The sequence below is a fragment of the Hermetia illucens genome, chromosome 5, assembly GCF_905115235.1.
Source record: "Hermetia illucens chromosome 5, iHerIll2.2.curated.20191125, whole genome shotgun sequence".
NCBI classification, from domain to species: Eukaryota; Metazoa; Arthropoda; class Insecta; order Diptera; family Stratiomyidae; genus Hermetia; species Hermetia illucens.
This window is the reverse complement of record NC_051853.1, coordinates 97,484,491-97,495,314: the sequence shown is the minus strand read 5'-3', so window position 1 is coordinate 97,495,314 and position 10,824 is coordinate 97,484,491. Positions and strand designations below refer to the sequence as shown.

Genomic DNA, 10,824 nt, shown 5'->3' with positions numbered 1-10,824 from the left:
GAGTTGTCGTCTGACACTTGCGGAGGAAAAAACGGAAGCGGCCCTCATCATCAAGCGCCTTAAAAGAAATTTTTCCCGTATTCAAATTGGGAATCATATCATCACTTCCAAGCCGACAATCAAATACTTGGGGGTGGTATCAAATTTGTAGACAGGAAGTCTTATTTGCGAATAATGTGCCGCTATTGAGAAAAAGGTGATAGTTGGGGAGGATTACGGGCTTGTCACAGAAACCGATACCATGCGTTCCTGATAGGAGTATTTGGGCAAAATATTTGCAAAACACACTCCCGCATTTGGATCCCTCAATACGATCGAAATCCTTCCTTTAAGGATTTCTCGGTTTCTCACAGTCGTTTCTTCTCACATGGTGTAATGTACCGCCACCATCATATTATGATCTTAGCCTAGTAGCCAGATTTATAAATAACGCTACAACTTTGCCGTTAATAATAGATTTTTTCCAAACGCTCTAGTGTGATGTGTTATGCAATGGCCTGTATTATAGCATTTTCTACTTTACATCTGGGATCAACATAAACGGAGCTTCTAATCACTTCTTTTTTATGAAACATTATCTTTTTTTTCATTGCCCCATTTCCCTTCTTTTTTTATCTTTATCTACAACGTGAATTAGAGACAAACTCTAGGAGTAGAATTTATGATACAAGTTCATAAGAATAATATTATCGTTGTTTCAATCGAATGCGGATACCATTTGATGCTTTTAGGATAAGATCTCCTTGCAAAATTACTTCTGGTCCAGGTAATAACTTGAAGTTCATGATAACTTTTGCTATTACTGTTTTCAAGTCCAATAAAGCAAATTTCTGACCAATGCAGTTCCGTCCTCCGGCACTGAAGGGAACGTATGCAAATGTACGCTTGCTGTCTGACTGCGAACTAAATCGCTCTGGATCAAATTTTTCTGGATCAGGATAATTAGTTGGATCGTGTTGCATTCTGTAGATTGATAATATTAGGTTAACACCAGCGGGAACTGTAACACCTCCTACAAATCACATTAGAGAAATAAATTAATGATTGAAAGTTGTTCCAAAAGGAGTAGGTGGTTTTCGTATACCTATCAGTGTATCCTCCATCAGTTGTCGTCCGATACCTGGGACCGGGGGAAACATTCGCAGACTCTCTTTTATTACCATATCCAAGTATTCAAGCCCACTTATATTCTTATTGGTGATTTCCATTTGGTCTTTACTGCCAAAAGCGTTCTTCAATTCTTGATAAAGCTTCTCCTGTACATCGGGATGTCTAGACAGCAAATAAAGTGTAAATGCTATTCCTGAAGCAGTAGTGTCGTGTCCTTCAAACATAAAAGTATCGACCTCTTCCCGTATATCAGCATTTGTCAGAGGCTTTCCACCTGCTGTCGCATGAAGCAAAATATCTAAAAAGTTCATACGACTCCCTTGGCCAATCTTCGTGTTGGATAGTAATTGATCCCTCCGTTCCCCAATGACTTTATCCGTGAAATCGTGGAGAATATTCGTAAGGGTCTTTAGATATTGGCCTTTGGATGTCAGGTTGTAAAGACCAGTTTCTCCCAGAGGATGATGTAATCGTTCCTGGACAGCGCGGGACATCCTGCCAAATATTTCAACATCGAAGTTAGGTGAGTTCTTTCAAGTGTAAAAGTAAGATACTGACTTCTTCACTGAAGTTACATATTCTGAATTCGGGTCGGATTGAGCATTCACGGTAACACCCATTGAGGTTTCTATAAGTAAAACAAAATTATTAAGTGCTCATAATTCTTTTCTTTTTTGAAAATATGTCTGAACACAATGACTATTTTGATAGTAGAAAAGATGCCCTAGAAATACAATAAAAACGTAACGCGCATGTCGAGAACGGAGAAGTATTGCACTCAGTAAATATGTTACAATAAAAGCGGTGACTAATAAGTATCTCGCTCAAAGTTCAAATTCTAGTTATAAGTTAATTCCGACAATTGATTGGTGTATTTCGAAAATAATCCGATAATTGGTAGCATTTTATAAACAAGTTACAAAGAAAATATAATCAAATTCAATTACCTTGAAGTTAATGCTCAATAATTCTGAACACAAAAATTAAAAATTGTTTACTAATACATTGAATGTGGAAAGTATAAAGTAGGTTAGGATGTGACAAAAAGTTGGGACGATGATGATGATTTCTACCCGCTCCCGGGAACTCATCTTGGGCCGACAGCACCGCTAGGGTGAAAAAACGACACAAATGGAAATTGAAATCGGCATCAAGATTATCGAAAAAAGGAAACATAATACGCAATTTAGAAACTTTGAGAGAGTGCTGAAGCTAGTAAAGAACAATAATATTGTTTTGCAACAACAACTAGTACAAACGGACACGTAAAAATTAATGTCCAGATGATAAACAACCTATAGTATTCGCAGTGCTAGTTAGAGCTGGACAGTCGCAAAGGAGGTGTCTGTTTCCACCCTCTCTTCTCTCCTCTGTTGATAATATGAATTTCAGAGCATGCCAATTCTCGCGGCCAGGTACTATTTAGGATTTTAATCAATCATGTATCTGGTACAAACTTCTCGTGGCCGGGTTCTATTGCAGGAGGGCGAGATCTTTCTTGATTTAGCGCCTTCCCCATCTGCCTTTACAGGGGTCAACGCGATGCAGATTACGTCCACTGAGGGACTGTCAAGAACAAAGCCCCGCCTAGCCAGTTCGTCGGCCCATTTATCTGCCTCCATGTTTCTATATGTAGCCCAGATTTTTCAACGCGTTTCTGCACTGCTCCGTCCGCACGGAGAATGTCACACTGAGAATTTGAACTGACTGTCAGTTGGAATAACTATATTACGCTTATATCTCTGATCATGCTCCATCCAGCAGACAGGCCATCAGTATTTTCAATACCTTCGTTTGAAATACATTGGCTAATCTTTCAGAGCCACATTATTAAACTTGGTCCAATTGTGTTTCAAGCTCAGTGACGCCGTCACACAATTGAGCAGTACGTTGGAATACGACCGACCACAATCAAAGAACCATCCTTTGTCGAATACTCTATTTTCTTATGAAAGATTTCCTGCAGGTGAAAAAGCCCTATATTTGTAATCCTCCGTTCTATTTTCCTATGTTTAGTTACCAATTTGACTTACAATCCACATCCACTTTTTCACATTTAAGGAAAGTGGCAATTTTTATTCCTTTAGGCGTGGGAGGCAGAATTCAGGTACTCTTGATTTGGTAGCAAGTGGCATCAATTCCGTTATGATTAAATTTTTGGCTGAGTCGGATTGTTGTAGTTTACGGGCATACTTTTTCGAACACGCCCTTCAAAATCTCACCAATAATGGTGGAAAAAATATCTGACATCAATGTAACAGCTTTCAGCATATGCCAGCATACCACTTTCGCTCCTGTCCAGTATCCTTAGAATTTTATCAATCACTAACAACCAGAGAACCGGAGAGATGGGGCAACACTGGGGCATTTTTAGCATGATTAGTATTTATTGCGTAAAACGTCCATCCAATCCTACTCTGGTCAGAGCCTTCTTGATGGCTTTGGTTACGCATGTTGCTGAATGCTCCTTCTATATTCAGATAGGCAACTATGATTTGTTGGTCGTAAATCGCTCAAACGGGCTAATTACCTTGAAAAGAGCGGTCTCTGTGCATTCGCTATTGAGGTAAGCGTGCTGACATTTGAAGAAGAGTCACCTCTGACTGATTGACCGAAAGTCTTTTATGGAATCATAGCCGTGCCTGGCCACTTTCGACATGAAAATCGAGCCACGAGTCTACAGAATTGCGTTACATATCTAAATGAAGTACAGCTCCGATAATCCGATAGGAACAAATCACATGCTAAATATTTCAAAATGGTATTCCAGCTAACAAACGCTAAAACCATTTTAAGCTCTTCATAGTTGCCTTTTCAGAAATTATACTTTGTCGAATGAATAACAGCGATAAATTTATAAATGAAGTTCACTAGGATTATATCCTTATATGTAAACAAGGGCATATTAAGAAATATAATATTATGTCCTGACAGACTAAGGAAAGCGATATGAAGAGTGTTCCCTAGATAGTTTCAAATTTAACTAACATTCATAAAATAGAATTATAGAAAACCTTTGAAAACCCGATCGCATACATTGAAAACATTTGACAATCTGCAACACAATCGATATTATTTCGTATGACCGAACACACCGAACACAACATTTTAATAGATCACCAAAAAAGTCCTTGCCCGGTCTTCGACACTTTAATCAAATTAGGAGTATCTTTATTAGATTGAACTTATTGAGATCACTTACCGCAAATTACGTCCAGCGCAAATGCATTTACTATCGGGTAGATGTCAACTTCACCCTTTGTGGCCATCGATGTTAGATGTTTTATTAGAATATCTGATTGTTTGCTCATCACATCTACAAAGCCATCCAAAATACTGAAATGAAAACTGGGGGTGATGATTTTACGCCGGGTGAACCATTTGTCCCCATAAGCTGTTAGGAGACCGGTTCCTGCAGGAATAAAGGGGATAACTCTAAACTTCCGCCACCTTTGCTTATGCAACACAATTTACCTAACCACGGCTCTAAAGTTTGATATCCAGATGCCTTTCTAGCCTTCTTCGTATTCGGATTTGTTAAAATGGCCTCAACATCTTTAGCATCTGAGATTACAATCTGAGCGTCCAGTATCGGTCGAGTTAGGACAAAATTTTTTCCATATTTCCCGAATAAACTTTGAAAGGTTTTGAAAATTTCTAAAGGAGGGGTCAAATGTAAACACAAATTTTGAATTAACGATGGCTCTACCTGGAGCGGTCCCTCGAAAAATAGTCAGAGTTCCAAAGATTGGATGCCTTGGTGGTGTTTTGAAATTGTCCACCAAAAGTCTATACACTTTCCATTTCTTGTATAGAAAATTGGCTGCATAGGCAACCACTAATGTGAACAACACTAACAATATCATTCTTCGCGCTTCAACCGACTTTTAAGGAAAGCTCTACTTTGCACTACCCGCACTACTGTCTCGATACCGGCTCTTCTCGTGATTAGGAATGAAATGCAAATCGTGACACAGAAGTATCTTCTTATATATGGATGGTGGTATCATATATTTCTGGAAAAAATCTTTATCATCAAGCCGTCAAGTAAGAACTTGTGGACTTTGGCACACCCACAGTCCAAATTTTGCAACAAATTAGACCTAAAAGACTAATTACTGATTGTTCCTCCTCCGTCCCTGAATCATTTACTATAGCCAGGTCCGGTGGGTCAGGGAACGGTAAGTAACTACAACGTATTGACGGCTTTTATTGAAAGAAATGTCATTTGCTAGGAATTCTGATAAGATAAACTCCCCGTATGTACTCTCTTTCGTATTTCAACATATTTGCAGTCATTTAAATCATAATCATGTCCAAAAGTTCCATCAATAAGATGATTGGGATTAATAAACACCTTGGATTTATTTACATCATTTACTTTGCTATTTACTCACCGCAAACCATTAAACTTCTATCATGAATGAAGGTAACTTTAGCAAGTCACGATTGGACAAAGTACAAGTGACTGAAAATAGAATCGTTTACTCGGTGTCGTTTTTCCGCATGTATGAGACTCAACCACGCAATTCAATCATGATTCGAATGAAAGGGAACCGCGAATAGATTTGCCGCTAGCAGATAATTACCATCAGTTATGTCGTAGCTTTTCGGATAAATCTGCTGTCATCTCCATGTATTTGTAGCCAAATGATCGCCCAAGCACTACCCCTCATTTTCTTGTTATATTTACTTAAAGTGCTCTACTCCAAATGGAAAGTGTACAATTACATATTGAGTAACTTTTCTTGCCCTCGAGGCACCCGATTTTCGCAATTCTGCATTTGTTTCCATCAGACTCCTGGGCACTAATTAAAGGAGTGAACTGATATTCTCAATCAATAAATTTTAAAGGAATTTTCAGGACGTTCCAGGAATTGTTGAAAAACGATGGGAGGAATTTCGTTGTATCCAGACCAATATTTGATGCTTTAATTGCAATATCGGACCCAGCGGATGTTGAAACCATTCTGTCGAACCCCAATACGAAGAAGGGGAAGAAGCTCGCTTATATGATACCCTAAAGCCGTGGCTAGGTTCGTATTAAGATGCTTTAATTATTACAAACGTTAGTGCCTATTTCAAGCATAAAACAATTAAAACAATTCAGAGGCATTGTGGCACGCTATTGTAACAGCGACTAATTTTGGCCAACATCTGCTCTTGGTTAAATATAACAGAAGGTAATCACCAATCCTGTATCTATAGATCAACCCCTTGCCTTGGTAGAAAAAGTCTTTATCCTTTTCCACTGTCTCACGTTTCTCCAAACTCCAAACTTCCTTTCACCCACTTGAATGTTATTTTTAACATATCTTAAGTATTTCCCGGAAGATCATCAAACGCTTCCAGATCTTCGTTATTTGAGTCAATTGGCGCCAATTCGAATACGTTATAATATTTAACTATGCAAAAAAATTAACAAAATTAAGAGCTAAAGCTTACTAGCCCGTTGTTCAATACCCGGGGTACCGGGTACCCATATGCAAAAACTTAATTCGACTACCGAATTTCATAGTTATAGATAGTTAACTAATGTGTAAGGGTAGAAAACAATATAACATAAAAAATAGGAGAAGACATTTCATTTTTATTGATTTTTATTGGTAGAAATTTGAATAGGGGATAGCACCATTTGTTTGAGGAAAATTGGTGCATGGAATTATCACTCTATCTTTTACCATTAGAGAGTCACAGCGACTTTCGTGAACAGTATCAAAAAGTTTGACCTTCCCAAACAAATCACAATTGCCCACTCCCTCAATCACTTGATTCTAGATTTTTTAAACTACATAAAATTTCTTATAAATGGATATTTTTTCAATTGCAAAGATCATCATCACTGCGAAGATATAACTGTTTAAATTTTAAAGAAATTGAAAAATCGAATTGAATTTCAATCTGCATTATTTTAACGGTACTCTAAATTTACAAACCTCTAAAGTTGATAAAAGGGTCCTAGTTATGTTAGCTTTCAGATGACATGGAAAATGATGGACTTAGTGATGGAAAATATAGGAATATTGCGCATTAAATGCGAGAAAACGTAGTCTTAATATCGTAATAATTGGACTCCCTATAATAAAAATAATGATAATAATCGTTGGCGCAACAATCCATATTGGATCAGAGCCTTGAAATGTGTTGGAGCACTTCTTTCAAGTCCCTTACGGTACACTACAGTATACTGTAGGGGGCAATGTGGTCAGCATTACGCCTCGCCCGAGATTATTACTCTCATTTGACTCCGGTAGCCATTCACAGCTGAGTCGACTGGTATCCGGCGTCAAATCACGATACAAATTCCACTGTCACCAGTGAAAAAAAAATTACCGGATAAACTGTACGTAGCGGATTCCTAACGCAATTCAAACCAAAAAATATTAAGAATTTTTTTAGATTTCTTAACACTTTAGCTGCCACAGTCATTTTAATTCACGGCAGGCCCATCGGACCAGCAAGTGACCGCCCCCGCCGTGCGCGTTCCTCCGTTTTGACGGCGGAACCCGGAGCTGTGGTTCGTGCATTTGGAAGCACAGTTCCAGATGTCCGGAATCACAGCGGACGCGACCCGCGGCGGTCCTCGCGTGCGTCTCAGGTTCCTTCGAGGAACTGGAAGTGCACGTACGCCCGACCATAGCGGCCGATCAACCGCCGTCGGACGAGGTGGGTGACTTAAGGCGCGAGATAGCCGCCTTAACAGCCAGTGTGGCTGAAATGCGGGCGGCGCTGGACGCTCAGCGTTCGGGCGCCAGATCGCTAGCGATCTGCCACTCGAAAAGGGAGTTCGGGTAGCAGGTCGTCAGGACAGCCTACGGACAGAGGCATTTGCTGGTACCATCTTAGATTCGGTGATAAAGAGACCATATGTACGCTCCCGTGTAAATTCGCGCCTACCGCAAAAAACTAGGTCCGCGGGGGGTCCTGGCGACGGCCACCCAGAGCGCAGCGCCACGTCGCCTAACTGTTTTCGACCCCTTCAGCAGGCGCAACTACCTCGTGGATACTGGTGCGGAGGGTTCGGTAGCAAATTCCTCCCGCATCAACACATACGAGTATAGGCAAGTGGACGTGAGTCTTGGCTTGCGTAGGACGTTTTCGTGGTGTTTCATCCTAGCGGATGTCAGCGTCCCCATACTAGGCGCAGACTTCTTGTGTCACTATGGGTTGCTGGTGGACTTGCAAAATAAGTCCCTTATAGATCCCAAGACCAACCTTAATTCGTCGGGACAAATGGCATCTCACCCAGACAATAATCTTCCCGTTCTTTTAGAAGACATTACCGACTCTCGTGTTCCGACTCCAAAAGTTCAGTCAGGTTACTACCGAGTGAAACCAGTGAAGCACAATGTGCAGCACCACATTAACACTACCGGTTCCCCGATTTTCTCGCAGGTGCGTCCTCTACCACCCCGGAAACTGGCTATTCAACAGGGTATCTGCAGGCCCTCAAACAGCTGTTGGTCTTCCCCACTGCATATGGTCCCTAAGCCAAACGGCGAATGGCGCCGCTGTGGGGATTACAGAAGGCTAAACGCACAATTCCACTCATCCACGACTTTGCGCATCACCTCGCGAATTGCCGCATCTTTTCGACTTTGGACTTAGCCAATGCTTATCATCAAATCCCTGTAGCTCCAGAAGACATACCAAAGACAGCCATATGCACACCCTTTGGATTCTTCGAGTTCACCCGGATGACTTTCGGATTGTGCAATGCGGCGCAAACCTTTCAAAGGTTCATTCACTCAGCCCTGCGAAACTTCGATTCCTGTTTCGTATATTTGGATGATGTTTTGGTCGCCTCTTCCACTGAGTCTGAGCACTTAGCCCATCTCGATTGCATTTTTCAACGTCTCCTTGAGGCCGGTTTAGTCCTAAACGTTGAGAAATGCAAATTTCTCCAAAAACAGGTGAGATTCCTCGGCCATTTCATTTCCCCTGAAGGAATACAGCCCGACCCAGACAAGGTGCAAGCGATAACAAGCTTCCCGCGTCCAAAGACAGTGAAGGAGTTGAGGAGGTTCTTGGGCATGCTAAACTTCTACCGTCGTTTCCTGCCCAAGGCCGCCCAACACCAGTCCGTTTTGAATGCGTACTAAGAACACACGAGAGATCGTGTGGTCTGAAGAGGCTATCCGCGCGTTTGACAAATCCCGTCAACAACTGGCCGACGCTACACTGTTGGCACTTCCTCTGCAAGATGCACCTCTAGCCGTTTTTGTTGATGCCTCTGACATCGCAGTAGGTGCTGCTCTTCACCAAAAGGTGAATCAAGTCTGGCAGCCGTTGAGTTTCTTCTCTAAGCAGTTGAACCTCGCTCAACGGAACTACAGTACCTACGATCGCGAACTGCTCGCCGCGTACTTGAGGATCAAATACTTCCGATTCTCCCTAGAAGGCAGGCGGTTCACAGTGTTCACGGACCGTGCTTAGCCTCTCACCTATGCTTTGAAACAAAAGCCCGACAAAGCATCCCCTCGTCAGCTCCGACACCTGAGCTTCATAAGCCAGTTTACGTTAGACATTCAGCACGTGTCCGGCAAGGACAACATAGTTGCCTCTCTGCTCTCTGCGAAGACTCGGAAAAGGGACCTCGGCCTTACATTCCGGCCACCTTCCGCAAGGAAGTGTTCCATGCGGTTCACGGCTTAGCGCATCCAGGCATCAGGACAGCAAATCGGCTACTTACCGAGAAATACTTCTGGCCCTTCAATTCCTGGGCCAGAGAGTGCATCGTATGGCAGTAAGTGTAAAGTCTCCAGGCATGTAAGGAAAGAAGTGAGCTCATTCCCCCGCACTACCAAGCGTTTCCACACGATACACCTCGACATAGTAGGGCCTTTGCGAGACTCGCACGGTTACCAGTATTGCCTCACAATCATCGACAGGTTTACGCGGTGGCCTGAGGCAATACCTCTGAAAGACATTATGGCGCAATCTTGTGCCGAAGCCCTCTGTTGAGAGTGGATACCTCGCTTTGGCGTCCCTGCAGTGGTCATCACTGACCAGGGAATGCAATTTGAGTCCACTCTTTTCTCGGAGTTAGGCAAACTCCTGGGCTTTAAACGCCAGCGGACTACTGCATACTGCAATCCAATGGGATGCTAGAACGTTGGCACCGGACGCTGAAAGCCGCCATTATGACACGCGACGATCCGTCCTGGACTCAAGTCTTGCCTCTCGTCCTACTCGGCCTACGTACAACCCGTCGAGAGGAATTTGCTGCCAGCCCCGCGGAACTGGTATGCAGGGAGAACCCAAGACTCCCAAGTGATCCGATCTTCCACAAGAGATCGGGTCTCACAGAGTTGGGGTTGGTACGTTTGCTGAGAGACAATCTCCGACGCATCAAAGCCACACCCCCACCCGACAATCGTCCGCACCTGCCTGTGCGTCCAAGGAGCTGGACACATGCACGCACGTCCTGGTCAGGACGGATGCCGTCCGGAAGCCGCTGCAGCCTCCATATGAAGGCCCTTACTGCGTTCTCGAGCGGGGAGAACATTTCTTCCAGCTCTCCAGACACTTTTAATAGGTTGTGATGCGCACGCTCAGCATATTTTTTTGGGCAGTAGCAAATGCAATCCTAGAGGAGAGAAGCTGTTTGATTTGATTTTGTAGCAAGGGGAGAGTTGACTGCTCTTCCAACCCCTTCAATACGCAAGTGCTGCCAGGGGAACTGGAACACTGTGAAAGCGGTTGTTACTCATG

General features: G+C 42.6%; 1 protein-coding gene across 1 annotated transcript; it reads right to left on the bottom strand.

Moving 5' to 3' along the window:
* Window positions 1-476: 476 nt before the first annotated feature.
* On the bottom strand, window positions 477-5,163 carry LOC119656504 (probable cytochrome P450 4d14). The gene is made up of 6 exons (XM_038062841.1): window positions 4,820-5,163; window positions 4,585-4,767; window positions 4,313-4,522; window positions 1,669-1,738; window positions 1,085-1,605; window positions 477-1,012 (listed from the first exon to the last, which is right to left on the bottom strand). The coding sequence occupies exons 1-6, from the start codon at window positions 4,974-4,976 to the stop codon at window positions 687-689; spliced, it is 1,467 nt and encodes a 488-aa protein (XP_037918769.1). The 5' UTR covers window positions 4,977-5,163; the 3' UTR covers window positions 477-686.
* Window positions 5,164-10,824: the final 5,661 nt, after the last annotated feature.

Excerpts from the sequence above, each read along its gene's own strand:
- LOC119656504 (XM_038062841.1), bottom strand. The coding sequence starts at position 4,976 with ATGATATTGTTAGTGTTGTTCACATTAGTGGTTGCCTATGCAGCCAAT. Across the intron at positions 4,768-4,819 it reads TTTTCGAGGGACCGCTCCAG|AAATTTTCAAAACCTTTCAA; the intron begins GTAGAGCCATCG and ends CCCCTCCTTTAG. Across the intron at positions 1,013-1,084 it reads GATGGAGGATACACTGATAG|GAGGTGTTACAGTTCCCGCT; the intron begins GTATACGAAAAC and ends TGTGATTTGTAG.